The following is a 19,938-nucleotide window of genomic DNA, read 5'->3' as shown; positions in this document are numbered from 1 at the left end:
CCAGGCCCCGCCCCCCGGCGCGCCTGTCCCGGGGGCGCGGCCGCGCGTCCCCGCGAGGGGCGGGGCCGGGGTCAGCGCTTGACGCCGCGGTCCGTAATTCATTACGCTGGGAAGGGGCAGCCTCTGGCGCCGAGCAGCAGCCTCCGTCCGTCCGTCCGTCCGTCCGTGCCGGAGAGCCGCCCAGGCCGGGTTCAGGCGCGCAGAGCGACAGAGGCAGCGACAGAGGCAGCGACAGAGGCAGCGACAGAGGCAGCGACAGAGGCAGCGACAGAGGCGCGGAGGGCCCGGCGGGCGATGCGGGAAGGGGGCTGCGGAGCCGGGCCGAGCCCGCCCTGGGTGCAGAGCGCGGCAGCTCCGGCCCTCGGCAGCGCAGCGCAGCGCAGCCGCCCTCACCCTCTTTGTAACCGTCACAAACAAAGGGACCGGAAAAAGGGAAGGGGAAAATGAGAATTGGAAGAAAGGAAAATAAAAATGGGAGCAGAAGAGGTGCGAGGGCCAGCCCAGCAGCTGCGGCGGCCGAAGCCTTGTTCATCCTTAGCAGTCTATTTTTGATGGTGGTGGCACGGCCTCGTTATTTTCAAGATTTCTGCCCTTGTAACAGAAGAACAGAAGCACTTTTTGTTATTAAATGCTCTTTATTTTTATCTACATCCCATTATTGCATAAAGATCACATCTTTTTAAATACAATAAAGCTATCAAATGGGTAAACCTCACCCGCCTTCCCTCCTCGCACCCAAACAAGGAAAAGCTAAACCAACAGGCGGCTTCTGGTTTTTAGGCAATATGCTCTAAGAACATAAGCACATTTCTGGTTTGAACAGCAGCAGAACTGGCTGATGTGATATTTGTTACGTGCTTACCATTTCACATGTGCACAAATCTTTAGGAAAGCTTTTTAAAAGGCAAGTGTGCAGCAAATCTGTGGACTTGTGCGTCCGCAGTCACTTGCTGAAACATTTTATTGTGTTCAAGTAAATACAAATTGTATTTTGCATGAACTGTGTGTTAACGCCACATTGGATTTCCACGAAGTTTTAAAGACCCAGTTCTAGATCTTCCAGTTCCTGAAGGAGAGCAGTTTCCTTCTGAATCTTCTCCAACTAGAACAAAAAAGCACAAGATGTCACAGATGTAGCTTATTATAAAATGAAACCTGAATAAACTGCATACAACTTAACAGTACCTGATTCTTCTCTAGCTGTTTGCCAGCAGCTGCTTGTTCTTTCAGCTGCTCAATTGCCTTTAGTTTCTGTAAAACAAACAAAACAAAACACCCACGCTAACACAAAAATACTGGTGAACCAAGAATAGAACAAATAGTCTTAGAAGTTCCTGCACTTGCAATTGCCTGATTTACCAGGAGGGCAGGTCCCAATACGGAAGGCACGTTTCATTTAAGCATCTCCAGATGCTCAATCTGGAGTTCCCCACCAATAAAAGACATTTCTTTCAAGAACAAAACCTAGAGAACAGAAGCGCTTCTTAGTTTCTGAAACATAAACACCACGCATTATCTCACTGAAGGGCTAGATCCAAATTCAGAAATTACTCCTCTGCTATCACTGTCCCCTTTCACCACACATTTTCCTCAGAAAGCCTGGAATATTAATCAAAACAGAGGCCCATGAAAAGTAGGAGGCAGCCGAGAGAAAAAAGCCCTGATGGATTATGCAGAAAGGGGAAAGATTCTCTAGCCTGAACCAAACAGCTTCCATTCTGAAATGATTTAATCCAAGAATTTCCAAGACTGGCAGTAAACTTCACACTCATACCACTTAGAAGTTAGGGAAGAAACTGAAACCACATAGCATGGTTCCCTCCTCAGATCCAAGATCCAATAAACAAGAAGCCCACACAGCTGCTTTCCAAGCATAAACACCTTTAAGCTGTACCCCTACCCCGCAGCCGTGAGGGCTGGGTGCACACGCAACAGTATTCATAATAGGAGACCAGAATACTCTTCGTGCACCAGTCAGTGGCTTCTACCCTGTCTAGACACTGCTACCTTGTAAAGATCTGGTAAGACCTTTAGGAGTCCTGGCAAGTGATGACCTCTACTGTTTTACAAGATGGAAAAGCAAAGGAAGTTCGTTTACAAATTCAGGAAATTGCCATCTATGTAAATGCTACCCTGCTGAGCTCAAGTCACCTTACAATCAGGCTAGACCTTACAGACCATCTCATAGAGAAATCTGCTGTTCATTAGGAAAAAAAAAATCCCCTCACCTTTTTTAAATTCTTTATCTTCTTGTCAACTTCAGGATCTCCTGATGTTACAGCAGGCACAGCACTCCGTGGTGCATTCTGTGATGCTGAGGACTGTGTTGATTCCTGGTTCGCATCAGCTTTGGCCTCCTGTAAATAAATAAAATAAACACATTATCTAGAAAATATGTCCGATTACAAAGGGACTGCAAAACGTCTTTAATAATTTCAAGGGATCCACTTAATATTTCTTCTTTCACTAGTTGGCTGGTGTTCTCCAAAATTTATAAGTGACTTGCTTTGATGTAGTGCATTACCTATATATACGCTTTCCATGAAAAAAGGGTTATCTATAACAACTCATGTGCTGTTTCTTGTTTAATTTCTACTTCCTCAACCAACCACACATAGCATAGGGAAACATCAGTAAGGATGACACAACAAACACATACACAAATATTTTATAAAGTAGACTGGTGGGTCATAGTCTCTGAAGTAAAAGGAAGTACTCAAAACCAGTGTAAGAAATAATAATTAAAAAAACCCTTATTTAAAGAAATTCTTGCTTCAGAAGTTAGTAGAAATTGGAAGGCTAATACCAAAAGCTGATTTTGATCTACCTAGCCAAAGAATAGCAAGCAGAGAGGTGACCCAGAGCAGGCTGTCTTTGGTCTGCCCTGGTGACATGCCTCAGCCCAGCCCTGCTGGGGGGACTATCAAAGCAGCGAGTCCGCTCCTACCTCTCACCTAAGACTGGAACAAACTGTGCAGATTGTCTGAAGGTGAAAGGGCAGAATTACTTAGTCTTAACACTGATTTCAGCTAACATTCACGCAACTAACCAAAGCTGTTATTTTTAAGACATCCTTTTGTACCCGCTTTAGTCCGATTAAAAAGTCTACCACCCTCCCCGCAACTTGGCAGTGCAAAATGTGTGGAGGGCTCTCAGTGCAACTAATGGTCTGAGCCTGATCAGTGCCATTTGTGAAAACTAATTACGTTATCCTTGAAAGAACTACTTTTGCAGTACCTGTTTAGCAGCTTTCTTCGCTTCATGTTTCCTTTGATTTTTGAGAGCTGTTTTAGAGAGTGGTTTATCACTGCTTCCCGACTGTGGTTTCATATTCTGAGGTGGCTCGTCCTCATGCTGCGGGATATGCAAAACAGTTACAAAATCTATATTCCATGTTGGCAAGCGTGTTGGCACAAAAAGCCTAACAGTGAACCCCCCAAACACCACATGCAAAGATGAACCATAAAGGAAGAGGAAGGAAAAACAAACAAAGAAAGAAAGAAAGAGAGAAAAAAATGTGCCCTTTCTCTTTCGAGTAGCAGAAGACAGTGTGAAAAGGCTTTCAAACTCATCCATTCTCAAGTTTGGATGGAACTATCCTGTATGTCCTAAAGATTTCACTGATTCCTGATAAATAACAAAATCGTCATGTTTTCTATCTCAGGGGGAAATAAAATCAAAGAGGAATAAAAAGCACAAAATGACTGAAGCTTGGCATTTTGCTTTTGTTCACAACTTTTTAACTCAAACTCCTAGTGACAAGAAAGGAGAAACGGGTTGCTGGGAGGGGAGATGGGGTGGGGTTTCTTGGGGGGTGGGGGGTGTTAGATGGGAGGTGAAAAGGGGGGGTGTTTAGTCTTTCGTTTTTTTAAAGATAACTCTTAATTGAGGAGCTGGATTGTTTTAACACATGTGACAAGATTTCTTGCCCATATAAGTAAACAGTATTATTTTATTTAATTTAATGCATCTTTTCTCTACTACCTCTGCTTGTTGATCATTTGCAAAATCAGACATTAGTATGATTAACAGATTCCTCACAAGCCAAGCAGTAGTCTTTCCTTCAAAAGCACAAGGCTCAAAATCAGAGCTCTCTAAGAGTTAAGCATCAAGGGGGCAATTGCTAAATGTAATTAGTTGCTACTCAGCCTACTTTGAAAACCTGCAGGAAAGAAACTAATTAGACAAGTAGGTCACTGTACTGAAACCTGTTTAAACTGCAGCTGCCTTGCTAACAATCGAATCTCTCTAGCAAGTAAACTTACAAAAAAAAGGAAGTTGGGAGGACAGTCAAGGAACCACCTGTCTCTGCTAAGTTGGGTCACGCAAATCAGAGGCTTCTATCTTAACTAGAGGACCCAGTTCCACTATAAACCCAATTTGCAGTTTATTGTTCCGGTGCATGTAGTAGAGAGCGTTTTTAAAGTTTGCAAGTGACTTTGTAAAAGGAGAGTATTTGGACCAAAGAAATTTCAGTTTTCTAGCATATGTTCTTGCAAACAGTGAGCAAAGTGTCAAAGAGGATTATCAAGAAAACCTCTCAAAAACCCCACAATACTACTGTCAGTCCGATTACTCGTCTAATGTCTCTCATTAAATATATACACATTTGGGGCCAAGCTTCAAAGACAGGCAAAGCAATGAAACAGAACAATTCGGTTCATATATGAAACTGTGCACTTACAAGCTTGGAACTTGTTACGGGTTTGTTTCTCAGGGCCGGAGGTCTGTACGCTTGAGCAGGCTTTGGCTCAGCACTGGGCAATTCACTTGGAACTGCCTGGTATTTTACTGCTTTCGCTGGGAACACTCCATCTAAGAAGGGCTGCCAGGAAACTTGCCACATTTCTTCATTTGCTGGAACTTCGTAGCTGTGCAACAGAGAGCCAGTGTAGTGCCATATCTTGTAACCGTTACTGACTCGTAGCCTGGGGGCACACGTAGCTGTTACAATATGTTCCCCATCAGGACACCAAGCAAAGTATGTGGAATCCGAGGCTACTGGTTTGGAAATGAGTTTGTAGTTTTTAACGTCCCACACTTCCATCTGTCCCCTGAGATTTCCAAATCCTGCGAGCACTAGGATGTGTCCATGGGGGCTGTAGTAGGCAGCATTGCGAGGACCGGTTCCAAAATCAAACACAGGGTCACATTTCAGATTAAAAACTGTTGCTTTGGCAGGCATAAAACCATACACGGCACAGAACTCGACAGAATTGGGGTTCCAAACAACATCATAAATAGGACCATTTTTTGCTAAAGGAAAAGGAAAATACACAGCTGCTGTTAGGAGATTATATATTTTCAGTGCAAGCAAAAATAAAATCAATAGTGATTCTTAACTTCATGCTTTGCTAAAATGCTGTGATCTAATTATTGACAGCAAAAAGGAATTCTGCTAGCAACAGAGGTAGAAACAACATTTTATCTTCTGGTAATTTTAGTTAAGGTTTGCAACAATAACTGCAGCCATTCCAAATTACCTCTGTAGGGTCAGCATCAGCACTTTAACAGTAAGCATATTTTTTTCATGTAAAAAAATTCCTTTTTTTTTTTCCTCGTTATTCAAGTATGACCTCTCAGGACCATCTCAAACTGTCCCACTGGAAACCTGCAAAAACAGGAGTTTTATACCAGCTGGATACTAGTTCCTCTTTTTTTAATCTAAGAAATATTGCATAGCTCAGTGAAATACTGATCTAAGTTATCTTTGGACCGTGCTCACGCATGGTATCTTATAAGACAGATTTTCAAGTAAGAGCACACACAAAAAATGGTTTTACACATAATGATTAAAACTTGATATTGTTAGAAGCTATTGGGGGTGTTAGAACATTAGGAGATATTGAAGAACGATGAATTAGTGATGGAAACTCATGTAAAATATACAGGGGTAAGTAAAAACCATCGCTCATTATAACTTTTCATATTCTGGATATCTTTACCTGTATTTCAGATAAATACCAAGTGCATTACTGGCAATTCTTAAATCCAGACGTTGACCCAAAATATCAAACTATTTAAATGGTTCATTCCTGTTGTTATTTTAACCTCATTATCTTTAGAAACTAGGCTGTGCAATCACACTGTCTGTGTGTTTTCCCCTTTAAAACTTTTTAGATGACATTAACCAAATGCAACTGCAGAGACAGAGGTCTGAAAGAAAATTATGTTCCTGCACATTTCATGACAGTAGGCAGCTGGAGAGATGAGGGCAGCTTTATATGGGCTTCAACAGCTAAGGCAAAGGCTGCAGCACGAGCATGTATTAGTCAAAAATGAAAAACCCTCTACAAATCCTAGTGAGAAAAAAAAGCTTCAGAATTGGACCTCAAAAGTAACCAGAAGATACAAATCTGCAGGAAACGAGGCACCACTCACTCCAAGCACCCACCGCTTGCTTTTGTTGGAAAAAACAGTTTTACAAGACAGACATCAGTTTGTTTTTTTTCCTTGAAAAGGAGTAGCTAAATTAAATGAAAATTAATGATAAGCTGCCTGTTTAATAAAGACGCATTTCAAAGGGCAAAGAAGGTTCTAACAAGCATGTATAATTAAACCACCAGTGTTCTCAATCCAGGAAAGTGCTCCCAGATTCTAGATACTGAGTTATAACCCCGATTATTTTTCCCCAGTGAAGTTAGCAACAAAGGGAAATGGGGCACAGTAGGTGCTACCCCAAGTTTGCCACAGAAGGCAAACTGCAGACGTTCTCCCAATGAGCACTAGTATTGAAGAGATATATCCAGTCTCTCTACAGTCACTTAAGCATAGGTAGTCTACATCACCCCATCCCCAGTGTTTCGAAACGTTCACAACAAACTAGCCTCTCTATAATCCCAAACAAGACAGGCATTTAACATCAACAGCAACAACTCAAGATAGCAAAAAAACACCACCATAGGGGAAATTAATGAATGGACTTCGGGTTCAAACAAGACACTGAAATTACGAGCATCAACTTTCTTCTCCCCAACATACCATTTTTATGTCTTAGAACGCTTTCCATTTTACTATACAAAATATAGGAATTCCATTTTCCAACAGACTTTAAAAAATGCTCTCGCTCTGCCCCTGTTCCTGGAATAACAGCATCAATTGCATGGCTAAAAGTGCATGTAGGATTATTCCATTTCGTAATATACTTTCCTGCCCATTTTGGTTTCTCAGACATGAAGCTGGCTCCGTTGTCCTGGTGTTGCCTTAGTAAACATGCACAATTCCCTTCCTGTGCACATGAACACCTCCCAAGCAGATTATTTGTGTATTTTAACTGAAGTGTGTGCACTATGCCACTGACATTAAGACCAAAGACAACAACACAATTCAGCTATTTTAAAAAAACCAAAAACAAACCAACCCACATTACTCCAGATTAAAAAAAAAAAATCTGGTGAAGGATTTTTTGTTAAGAGTACTTCATTTTTTTCTGTAAAGATTACTTCATTACACTAACAAAAAAAGCCCTCATACATTAAGTAAAAGCTGGTGAAACAGCAATTCCCACTATCGAGAGCTATAACACAATGAAAAAAGGCCTGCGTGCTACTTACGCAATTGTACGACCGCACTTTCTCCATTTGTTGCAATGTAGTGCAGAGTTTGCTCTCCATAGTATGAAGCACCTGTTTTATCAACTTCTGTACTAGCTATTACTAGCACAGCAGTGGCTAATAGAACAGACATACAGTTATTTCAATACAATTATTGCAAATTATATAAACTATTTCACAAACTACCATGAACAAAGAGAAAATAGGTTGATTATGAATTTTAGTTAGTTGCTTGCATAACAGTGCTGGTATCGTTCTCTTCTGAATTTAATTTTTCCTAAATGTTAACCCAAACGGAACGAGTATCTTCCTTTCTCACGTGAAAAGCGTAAGCCAAGTCTATTCATTCATCGTTGAATTACGAGAAGGTGAACGTACTTTTGCATCCATAAAAAAGATACTCATCTGACTAAGGCAGGAACCAAGCATCCTGATCAGTCCTTGAATGTTTCATCAACAGCTTTTGTATGCACACCTATTTGATCCAAAAATGTGTGCCCACACGTGGTTTCTACATGTATGCAATACCCTCCCTGTATTCCAGTCAATGTGGGTTGAAGTAAAAAGGTTTTTACAAAATTATTCTGAAACAGCTCATTGCTAACAAACAGCAAAGCACACAGAGGCCTGTGCAAGTCATCCCAACTGCGATATGTCTACGTATATACAGTTTTACAGATTAAGAACAGTTTATGCTCCGGTATAATCTTACGTTTACAGTCTAAATACATTATCATCAGGGAATGTAAAATTAAATTTGAATTTGCTATTCAACTCCAAAATTTACCAACATGTAGAATGTTCTCAATTGCAATATAAAAAATCATGGAAGTCAACACAGGAGAGTTATGAGCACTTCAGGGTATTCAGAATTGTAACCTTAACATTGCATTGGCATTAATGGGTATCTTCAGTATTTATCTGCACATGCAAATTAAATGCAAAACCCACACAGTAAACAAAATAATTAAATCCAAAATGAGCGGAATATAAAAGTTTAAATGTACAGCTGTTATACCTTTTTTGTTCCATAGCATTGTCACCTTGTCAGCTTTAAAGAAACTTTTATTGGCTAGTGCAGACTGAGGGCCACCAAAGTTGGGATACTGATAGAGTCTAACGAATGATGGTGCACCTTTACTGCCCGGAACATACACAGCAACCTAAAACAAAGCCACGAGATTTTTATTGCAGATGATATTCTTGGTAGCACAGGGTCTCTTCACTACTAGTATGCTCTACTAAAATTACTGTAATTTTTTTAAGAAAACCAAGGAAAAAATTGGAACCAACATCAGAAGTACCTTGGTTGGCTGTGCTCCTGGAGATAACACAAAATCATTAACCTTTTGCAAATGTAGTTTATTTGCAATAGTATCTGCAAAAAAAAAAAGTCACAGATGTGATGACGTTAATGACAAACCATGTTAGCCTGTATTACTTAACTATACCTTCTTATGGGTCTGTATCACAGATAATAAAGAACAGTATATATAATGATAAAGGATTTCTTTTAGTAGGCAACCAACCATTACCTTCCCATTTCATCACACATTTTTATTTACACAACCAACTTGAACTGAGCCTAGGTCTGAAGTCCAGTACGTAGTATGTGGAAGTTCAAACAGCAAGGAAGCTTGTGAACACAGCTCGTGTTTTAAGCAAGGCACAGTGTTCTTCATCTTACTGTGCCGACTTCAGAGGAAGCAGCATCAGTCACGCCCTGGTAAGACGCACCATTGCACAGAGCCAGAGATTCTCCCCTCACAACTTTACTGGATGATTCTTCCTGACAGGAGGCATTCAAAGGCCTGTTCTGTCCTGAACGTTGCTCCTTTACACGAACAACTTACGGGAAATGCATCTTTAAAAAGTAAATGAGCAGCACCGACCCACAACCTTATTCCAGCGAGGAAGTCTGTGCTGAGCAGCAGACCTCGTGCTGGAACAAAGATTCCATGCTTCCTTCGTATAGCTTCATTAACATCAGTAGGGCTAGTTCTCAGGAAACTGCATCTCATAGGCTGTATTTTTAGCTCCCAGAATAATTCTTGTAGCAGCTTTAAAAAACAAACAGGAAAAAAAAACCCCAACACAAACCAAAAACCAAAACCACACACCACTGTCCTCCCACAGCAGTTTTCTTTTGTTCCTTTAAATTTTTGTCCTAATTCATTTTTATCTTCCCGCTTTTTTCTTTGACCTCTCTCGACTCCAAATATTCTACCACTAGTAGTAAATGTCATTGAAAAAAATGCTCTAGCTTCACAACTTCATTTTTGCCATCAATATAAGTTTCCTAATGAGCCATTTTTACTAGTCGATTGACAGAATACACACAACCCAAAGAAGTAATCATAGATCACGTTCTCTATTGACAATTTCCTGGATCTCATTAAATGAGAAACAATACAAAATCAGGCCTCTCTAATTGAAAATCAGATGCATTTCATACTAGGTAAGTCACTGAAAAGATAATCAAGAAAGTAAAAACATACTTCATTAAAACATAATGATTCTGAACTCCAAATTCAAATAGAATGTAGGCAATATTTCAAGTAAAAAGGCAAAACAAGCAATGAGGAAAAAAATTGAAAGCAAAAAAAGAACCCCACCCAAAAGAAGATGCCTATATAGAATGCAATGAAACTATCTTATAGAAATACTTGCGTACTAAAGTTGTTGTTTTCAAAGAAGTGCACTTCATTGTTTACATTCCTGGCACAAATGCTTTCATCATCTGCCCAGCAAGGACACCTACATTTAAAGAAAAAAAAATGAGAAATACTGAATGATGTTCATCTTTAGCAGTCTAGGATTTTTTTCCCTGACATTTTTAAAGCCAAGCAAGTTCAAACATGAGACGTTTTTCAAATGGACAAATGACATCTGCATAGCAAAAAAATATACAACCAGACTTAGTTATTGTCTCCTCAGCCTTCTCTGTGGTGCAAAACGATAGTGAATTTATACTAAGAAACGAACAATTATAACTACATACGAAGATACTTACAAGCACAGGTACTTGCTTTCAGCTAGCAGCAGGCAATATTTTGAAAGCCAACACCACACTAAAAACTCTCTTTACCTGGATCAGATTTTGAAAGCAACATTTATTTGCAAATAATTAGCATCTGGAAAAGTTATTTACCAGTTCTGCATCTTCTTCTGAATGAAAGACTTTAAACATTTTCCAGTTTTCACATCATGAAGTTGTAGGTTGGGGACCCCCGCTGTGCCATCTTTAGCAGCTGCAACAAAAACACAGATTACGGCAGTGGTCTCTGGGGATTAAATCTGCTTCACCACGACATTCCATCTCATGATTGTACAAGCAACCAAACATGCATAAACTTCCAACAAGAAGCATCCCACCCCCTGAGGGACCAAACCCTAGACTGCTAATTGCTTCACCTATTAACACAAGTCTTTCAGTCTACAGAAAGAACTAACATTTGGAAGTGTAGGGTTTCTACTCCCATTACAAGACAAGGACCACCAACATTAGGACAGATTTTTTGAATGCGTGGTTTTTAATCAGAATCAAAAGCTGTCTCTTGGCAAACAATGGAGGTATGTTCTCCATTCCTACATTTTGTCCGTCACGCTGCAGTCACAGCTCTATCTGCAAGCCGTACAAGATGGTTCTGCTGGTTTTAAACTCTCTGTGCCCTTCTACTCACTCTGGATACTACAGCCTGTCTGTTTCTACCAATGATTTGCAACAGACCTCCTAACAGTTCTCTAACAGTCCACAGTTGGCATCAGTTCTGTCACTTGCGCTGCCTTGTCTTACCCTACGACCTGTCCCAGACCACTTCCCACACACTCAGCTCATGGCCAGCTCTTTCTGTCTAAGGAAGCATTTACACCGTTACTTTAGACACGCAACTTAGCTGAGACTGAGGCTATCTAAATCAGGAACATAAACTCCACAGAGAGGCAGAGGGGAGAATAAAGCCCTCTGGACAACAGAGAACACTCTAGTCAGCTATGCCCAGTGGAGGACATGACTACTCTGAGACAGCTTACAATTTTCCTTGTCTGTATATGAATATAAACTGCTTGAACAGCATATTATTCAAACACACTCTTTGCACTAAGATCAGTTAGCAACTTTTAGAAACACGCAATTTATTTGATAGAGTAATTGTTAGTACGTGCAGCCTGATTCAGTGTAAGAACAGTCGATACCAGATGCTTGCAGAAGATGGCATCCCTCCCTCCTCCACTATATACTTGATTACCCATATAATTTTCTGTACCCTTTCTATACTGCTCATTTAGCCAATGAATATGCTACAATGACAAATCAGGTAATGGAAAGCCCGCACACCGAATTAAAATATGCAGTCACCCCATGTACTTTTAAAGCTGGTAAGGTACTCACTTGTATAGGCCTGCCATGTTGCCAGAACATTATTCTTTGGCGAGAATTCAAGGCAAACAGCCTTTGGAAGATCAAAGGAACGCAGTAGCTCAGCACTGGTGACATTAACAATGTTTACTCTGGAACCAAAAGATGCTATTTCAATAAAACATGCTTGGAATAGTTAATTAATAGCCAAGGTAACTTTTCACGTATTTGACTCTTCTAGATCTGTTCCAAATTTGGCCAATGTAACAAAATTAGAAGAGCTTTTTTTTCCCCCTCCTGCTTTTACTAATTTTTACAAAAACACATTTTAAAACCAGATACCCAAGCATAACAGAAACTAAGTGAAAGCACTGGTCAAAACACAGCACATATTTTTAGCTGCAACATTTAACTCTGAGCCAGAAACAAGATATACTCTATCCATATAGAGTCCATCCACAGTTCCACAGTGCTAAAGTTGAGCAACGGCCAACAGAAAGATTCTAACTGAATTAAAACACGCATTTATCCCATGTATTTTTAAAGGTCATCTATCTATAAGGATACAACATTTCAGATTTGGGCTTTTTGAGGTTGGGGATGCAGGGAGACATGGACAATAAAAAGAAAAGGTCAGACAGCTGAACAAACAAGGTCAAGCGGTACCTCTGAACACTGTATGTTAAAGATCTGCCACATATGGAATCCACAGAAACAAAAAAGATACATCAAGATGTGTCCAAGACACCACTGTTCTCAAAAGCTGCATTAGGAGCCTGTTCCTCACCATCTCACTAACTGCTCCCACTCAAAAATGAAAAGAGGGACAGCTCCCAAAACAAAGAGGCATGGCAGGACTGGAAAGATTTGCCATTTGGAATATTCTCATTTAAGGTATGGGTACCTGGACATACAACCTGGTTGTTTGAAAAACATTTTCCCCCACACTTTCTGGAAATGGACCTTTCCAACTGACAAAAATAATTTTTTTAATGAAAAATGAAGAGCCTGGATATTTTGGAGAACCAGAAACCATGGTGAAAGTAACGAATCCTACATCTAAGTTATCTACTTTAAAAGAAATGGTTAAATGGTATTACTAAATACTTTTGCAGATTTTTTTAACCTGTTAGTAAGAATACCAACATTTCAGAAAAAGCGTTATCACCTCTTTACAGCAGCAACCCCATGATGCACTCTTATGTAAAGGACAATCTCTAGTAAACCCTAATGCACCTGGTCTATAAAAAAAAAGAAACCTTGTGACATTTGTACATAAGCTGCACAGAATCTTCATTTGCTGTCAACTTTACTAATAGATTAATCCCAGAAAACCAGGTACTATCGTACTGGGAAGTATGAACAAAAAACCCAAATAAAGTATATCCAGATTCCACAGGAATGGGTGCATTACAAACATAAGAAAAACAGTAACTATTTCATCTGATATCCAGGAAACACAGCCACTACTGCAACTTACGCAAAAATAAACTGCATTTAAAGTGTGTATGCAAACATTTTCATTAACAGCAATAGCCTTTATACAGACAAGAGTAAATGGGGAATAATTGATTTGGTTTATTTAATACAAACTAAATCATTAATATCATAAAGTGCACCAACTTTTCTCCATTGCACCAGGCAAAGAGGGAACCGTCCTTGCTAAAAGCAACAGCTTTGCAATTTTTTCCAGAGTCCCTAAAGAAATAAGAAATCCACATTAGTATTCAAACACACTGCATAAGAAAAAGCAACACACCAATTTTCCTGCTGTGCTCCCAAATAGCACTTTGTAACAATGCAATCTACTCTGCAATTGTTCAGAGATTATTACGTGGGCAATGAGAAGTCAGGCAAGCGTAAAGCCTTCAAAACCACCAATTTTCTGAACTAGTGACAGTAAGAAAAAAAAATCACTTATATTTATATATTTTTCAATTCTAGACTCTACCTTTACATTTAAAAAAACTGCTTCTTTTGTGCAAAAGATCAAAAATAGTGATAATAACAGTACCTTTGAAACGCTCTGCTCTCTGTGAAACTAGGTGGCCCATTCACCATATAAAGCCCTTCGGATCCTCTCACTGGAAGAGTAAGCAAATAACTACTCATTTCAAATTCAGAAAGTCATCCAAAGCAGAAGCTTTTTCTAATTTATGAACCTTGAGACCTGCACACACTTTTCCCCTGCTTGCATTTTAGAGTAAACGAGAGAGAGAGTTGTAAAGGAAATTCAGAACGTAACACGTGCCAGACACCTGGCTTCATCCAAGGCAGCCGCAGGATTAAAACACAGGACAGAGGCAGCGCAGGGGCAGAGCCGAGCTATCGGCCCCAGCACAGCAGCTCCGACACACAACGCACCAGCAGCTGAGGTGCCAGTCCGCCGTACACCTCTGCAGATGAAACAGCAGCCAGCCAGCACCTCTCCGGAGCTGAGGACGGAAGCGGGACAACTGCCGCCGGTCCCAGCCTTCTCGCACCCACAGCCGTGCGATCCGCTCCCCGCTTCGACCGGCACGGCCCTTCCAGTGCAGCCTTGCCAGCGGGGTCGGCTTACGAACCGGTTCGTCCCTCTGCCATGGGAGCACTGGTGCCAGTGCAAACAAGGGAGCAGAAACACTGCCGAGGGCAGCGGGCAGGGCGGGACAGACCCAAACCGGGTGCGCCGCAGAGGGGCTGAGGCAGGGGCACCCCTGGAGCCCCCACCCCTCCCCTGCTCCGGCAGGGCCAGAGATACCAGGCTGTGGGGCCATGCCCGGCCAAGAAGTGAGTATCCCCAAGGATGGAGATCCACTGCCTCTCTGGACAGCCTGCGCCCATGTTCAGTGTCATGGTAAAATAGCTTTTCTTGTGTTTAAGTGCAATTTCGTGGATTCAGTTTGAGCCCACGGCCCATCGTCCCCTCACCGGATACCACAAAACAAGAGTCTGGCTTCACCTCGCAGGATGACCTCAAACTACAGAAGAGCGGCACCTGCATACGGAAGGAGGGTGGGACAACACCTCATCCTAAAATGGCCGATGGTCCTCGGCTCTCAACCCTGCTGCAGGAGGCACTTTCACAAAGCCTAACTTGCAGAAGCTGAAAATTCTCCATCGCTGCAAGAGCTGCACAGGAGTCCTGCACAGTGGAGCTGAAAAGGGCTGCCTAGGTATTCCCCAAAGCGAGGATTAGCTGCCTAAGCACAGGAAGAGCATTTGCCAAAGGAAGATTATGTCAGACTGATTTTTTTGCTGACATGAGACAAGACTTGCCCTATTGTTAGTTTCAACACTGAAGTTCAACTTGGAAAACAGAAGGCTTGAAAGAAATATCAATACAAAATGTGTTTCAAATTTCTTTTTTTTCAGAGGCATTGCCATGCTTACAGCACTAGAAAACAACCAAGAAATAAGAGACAGATTCATGCAAAATCACGCAGGTGGAATTGTTACATAGTGAATAAAACAATTTTCTTTTCAAGTAGCTCTATTACAAGCATATTAGAATTCAAAGTTAAACCACAAAACGGGCAATTCTCACGCAGGCATTAGCTGTGTTTTATGCATTATCTTGGGACACCAAAGACGCCTACGGAGGTGACAATTCTTTACTGACAAACACGACTCAAGAAAGCAAGATCTGCACTAGCTCAAGCCGCAGGTTCTTATTGCAAGCAGCATTAGGGCCAGCAGCGCACGGGGGGTCTGACAGCAGAACGGCAGCGCTCCCGCTCGGCCGGGTCAGCCCACATGTGAACCATGCGATGGATCCCACGCGCAGATCCAGCGACGCAACGCCTGGACAGCAGTAACGTCTGCCACCGAACATCCTCACCCTGCTCTTCAGAGCTGCTCTGTTAACTGCCAAGTATCCTTACTTCACCTCTCTCCTAGCACTTCAGAAATTAACAAATGGAAAACATTTTAAGCAACAGTTTATGAGACTGGAGAAAATACTATTTTGATAGATTTCAGATCTCCACCTGCTCTACAGCCCTGTACTTCATTGGGGGTACACCAGACCCCTAACATACCTCAAGGGCACATTTTAACACCACATTAAATACGATCCACTGGCTGCGCACCCCTGCCTCCAGTCTATTCTCCAGGTCCTCCGTCAGACTCCCAAGAAAAATTAAGACGCAAATTTACAATAGATCATAGACCATAGCAAGCAGTCCAAAATGTGCCCCGAACAACTGCAGCCCCCCAATACACCCAAGTGAGGATAAATATGCAGACATTTATAGCTCAGAAACACTGGAAAAGGAAAATACATATCCCTTATGTCATGGACAACTTGAAAAGTAAAACAGAGAGAAAAGGAAGGAGGATTCTTAAAAGAACGCCACAAAACACAGTGATAAGCCCACAAAACGCAGTGAAGACGCTGCAGGCAGCGATGAGCTCCTGCTAGCTGTTAAGCAGTCTGCAGAGGCCCCGCTAGGCCGCTGCCCACCTCCTGCGAGCCCCTGGTGCCGCCACCATCCGCTCTGAGCCCCGGGCAAGCGCGGCTGGCCGAACGGGCCTGCCCTGCTCTCAGCCGGTCGCCCCCTCTCCCACAGCACTGCATCTCCGGCAGCGTTTCATCAGCTACCAGCTGGCCCCACGGGAGAACGAGCACAGGAAAAAGAACAAGCAAGCTTTAAAAACCAGGCTTTTACGCCCCCGAGCACCTCCCCGCGGCGGAGCGGGGGGGGGGGGGCCGCCGGCGGGCCAGCGGCTGCTCAGGCTCCGGGGGACAAGGAGCCGGCACCCCCAGGGGAAGGCCCGGCCGCGGGCCCGCCCGTGCCAAGACCTGAGCGCGCCCGCGAGGCGACAACAGAGCCCGGCGAGGCCCTGCCCGGCCCGCGGAGCAGGGGCCCGGCCCGGCGGGCAGGGCAGAGGGCACCGGGACCCAGGGCCGGGCCCGGCCACGCCGCGGCGGCACGCCCGGAGGAGGGGACCGGCGGAGGGCACAGGGCCGCCCCAGCCCGGCCCAACGCTCGCCCGCCCCCGGCTCCAGGCGGGCCGGTCCCCGCAGCCCCGCGCTGGCCCCGCGGTCGCCCCGCCGCCGCCCGGGCCCGACGCACCTGCCAGCAGCGGCGCGGGGGGCGCCATCTTGGCGCGGCGGCCCGGCGGGATCGGCTTCCGCTTCCGGGTGAGCGGCGGCGCGGCCGCCCCAGAGACGTCCACGTCGCGCGGGGCGGGGGCGGGCGGGGGCGGGGCGCCGACACGTGACGCGGGGGCGGCCGCTTCCGCCCGCCGCGGCGCGCGCTGCCCCGGAAGCGCTGCCGCCGGGCGCGCGGGTTGGCGGCGGGAGGCGGCCCCGCCCGCGGCGGCGCGTGTTTCCGGCGGGCGGCGCCGCGCGGTGCTGACGCTGGCAGCGGGCGGCGCGCGGAGCCGAGCGAGCGAGCGGAGCGGAGCGGCGGCGGCGGCGGCCCGGCCCGGCCGCGGTCCACCATGGTGGCCAAGCAGCGCATCCGCATGGCCAACGAGAAGCACAGCAAGAACATCACGCAGCGCGGGAACGTCGCCAAGACCTCGGTGCGCGGGGGGCCGGGCCGGGGCGGGGCGGGGGCCGGGGCCGGGGCCGGGGCCGGGGCCGGCGGAGTGACGGCGGTGCTGTGCCCGCAGAGGACGGCCCCGGAGGAGAAGGCGTCGGTCGGGCCCTGGCTGCTGGCGCTGTTCATCTTCGTGGTCTGCGGATCAGGTAAGCGGGCGGAGCGGCCGCGGGCGGGCCCCGGCGCTGCCCGGCCCCGGCGCTGCCCGGCCCCGGCGCTGCCCCTCCCCGCGGCCCCTCTCGGCCCCGCCGGTGCCCGGGCCCCCCGGCAGAGCCCGCGGCGGCCCGCCCGCCCGCCTGCCCTGCGGGCGCTGCCCGGCGAGCGCTCCCCTCCTCTGCTCTCTTGCAGCCATCTTCCAGATCATCCAGAGCATCCGGATGGGCATGTGAGGGGCCCGTCGCCGGGCGAGGCCCGCCCGCCGCCCCCAGCGCTGCCATGGACTGTCCTCCGCGGCCGGCGCCCCGCCAGCCCCGGTTCGTCGCAGCAGCTGCCGAGGAGCGGCGCTCGGCATCGGCCGGGTCACATTCCAGGTCCCTTCACGAGTCATTCCGAGTTTTCTAGCCCCTGCCACAGTGCCTTGAACAGCACCACATGTATAAAGCAATAAAATTATACTGTTGATCTACAATCGTGGACCTACTTATTCGGTGAGGTATACAGTCATGTTCTCTGTAGATATGTCAAGCTGTACGCGATGTAGATACTTAGGAATTGACGTCTGTTGTAAACGCCGGTCTTGAGATCTGTTTAAGTCTCTGTATAGCTGGAAATGGTTTTATTTAAGTCGGAAGCCAGGATTCTTGTAGCGGCTGGAGCACGGAGCATGTTCGTAATCAGGCGGTTGGGCCGTGCCGCGTTCCGTAGCTCACCTGACGAAGCGACTCGTCCCCACTGTACGCGTAGAGTAGTCTTACTGCAGCATGTGGCAGTGCGTTAGTGCGCAAACGCTTATCACGACGGAAAACTTTATCCTATACCTCTTGTCCTAATAAATATGAAATGCTTGTTCGTATAGAGTTAGTGGGTGTTACTAAATTAGCAGCCAGCATGGCCGAGCAGCAGCTGTTTCTGACGTACCCGATGCTGAAGTGTCCCAGACTGCTGAGCGGCTCGGGCCGGAGCTGCGGGCTTACCGAGCCTCTCCTGGCTGCGACTGCTGTAAATACTCCTTGGACAACCTTCAACAAGTGGTGATAGTTTTAATTTTACAGTGTTGTATGGGAATGTTTTGAGCAGGCACAGGGACCCTGCCCCTCCTGCCCACAGTTCTGCTTTTTTGTGCAGCACCTGCAGAGTGTGGTGTGTCTTGCAATATATATTTAATCCTATTTAAGGTAAATCCTGCTTTCAACTCGATTTCGTCTCACGATGGATCCAGTACTTAACTGCTTCCCTGTGGATGATCACAGTTCCTTCTTAGTGATACTGAAGAAAAAAAGAAAAGAAAAAGCCCTGCTTACATCTGTAGATGACTGTAACTTGAGATCGCCGGGGAAAATGCTGCTATTGATCGTGTTTTATTGCTGGTGGCCCAGGCTTTGCGTCGGCCTCTTGCTGCCTGTTGTGGCAAACAAAGGCAGTCTGAAATCGGTCTGCTGTTGTACACACTTGCTACAGGAAGATTTCTTTTTTCAGGTTCCTTAGCAGAAGACAAATTTAAAATCTGGTTACGTTAGAAGTAATAGAAGAAAGTTTCTGTAGAGATTAATTAAATGCCTGTTAGCCGTGAAGGAGCAGAGCTTTTGTATGAGTTGTCGTATGAAATCGTTGGGACTGGTGTAAACCAGCGCAGCCGAGCGCATGCCCAGAGCCTAGCCGTACAAGGTAACACGCGTTCCTTGTTCTTGGACGCTCGTATTTTGTAAGCGGTGGTGGGGGGAAGTATGTATAATCTCTGATTTTAAATAAAGCTCTTTTCAAATGCGAGTTGTGTTCGTTTTGAGGTTGGCAAAATGGTGCCTTACTGGGTGTTGAAACTAGGCCGCTTCACCCTGAGTGCAGCTTAATTAGCTTCTTCCCCGAGAGGAGCCCCTTTGCTGCAAGAAGCCCCCACGTTCGGCTCTTGGGGGGCCTGGGCCGTGCCGGTGCAGCGGGGCCGGTGCCGCGGTGCCTCTGAGCCGTCGGCCGCAGGGGCTCCGGCCACGGAAGGGAGCCGGTGCTGCTCCCCTTCCCCTCGGGGACCGGCCCGTCTCCCCGCAGGGCTTCGGCAGGTGGCCGCTGCCCCGCGTATGTCCCTGGTCCCTGGGAACGCAGCGGAGGCCGGGGGGCTCTGAACCAGGTCCTGCTTCTACAAGAGACGTTTACTTTCCCAGCGTGGTAATGACGGCGCTTGCACAGCCTCACGAGGGGCTGTGGTGACCTGACGTGCACGGTGTTTTTTACTGAACTTTGCAAAGCAAGTTTGTAGAAGGCTTCCTTGCTTTAGTGCAAATACAGAATGCGCTGGCATTTGCGGTGCTTTGCCCATGAAGTAGCTCGGCGTGCTTCTTGCACTGCTAGC

The 19,938-nt window shown here is 45.5% G+C and overlaps 2 protein-coding genes across 3 annotated transcripts; one reads left to right on the top strand and one right to left on the bottom strand.

Moving 5' to 3' along the window:
* Positions 1-606: 606 nt before the first annotated feature.
* EIF2A (eukaryotic translation initiation factor 2A) lies at positions 607-17,079 on the bottom strand. 2 transcript variants are annotated; one of them, XM_075506716.1, is made up of 14 exons: positions 16,968-17,079; positions 13,925-13,994; positions 13,534-13,608; positions 11,944-12,078; positions 10,705-10,804; positions 10,228-10,310; positions 8,858-8,931; positions 8,572-8,716; positions 7,554-7,670; positions 4,685-5,256; positions 3,238-3,354; positions 2,229-2,357; positions 1,186-1,251; positions 607-1,102 (listed from the first exon to the last, which is right to left on the bottom strand). In XM_075506716.1, exons 2-14 carry the CDS (start codon positions 13,962-13,964, stop codon positions 1,037-1,039), a joined length of 1,719 nt encoding a protein of 572 aa, XP_075362831.1. In that variant the 5' UTR covers positions 13,965-13,994; positions 16,968-17,079; the 3' UTR covers positions 607-1,036. The 2 variants fall into 2 exon arrangements, with proteins under 2 accessions (XP_075362831.1, XP_075362830.1); XM_075506715.1 differs by having other exon boundaries at positions 608-1,102; positions 11,944-12,062.
* Positions 17,080-17,214: 135 nt separating this feature from the next.
* SERP1 (stress associated endoplasmic reticulum protein 1) lies at positions 17,215-18,066 on the top strand. The gene is made up of 3 exons (XM_075506723.1): positions 17,215-17,421; positions 17,512-17,587; positions 17,787-18,066. Exons 1-3 carry the CDS (start codon positions 17,338-17,340, stop codon positions 17,825-17,827), a joined length of 201 nt encoding a protein of 66 aa, XP_075362838.1. The 5' UTR covers positions 17,215-17,337; the 3' UTR covers positions 17,828-18,066.
* The last annotated feature ends 1,872 nt before the right edge of the window (positions 18,067-19,938 follow it).

This window comes from Mycteria americana, chromosome 7 (genome assembly GCF_035582795.1).
Source record: "Mycteria americana isolate JAX WOST 10 ecotype Jacksonville Zoo and Gardens chromosome 7, USCA_MyAme_1.0, whole genome shotgun sequence".
Classification (NCBI taxonomy): domain Eukaryota; kingdom Metazoa; phylum Chordata; class Aves; order Ciconiiformes; family Ciconiidae; genus Mycteria; species Mycteria americana.
This window is presented reverse-complemented; position numbering and strand designations above follow the sequence as displayed.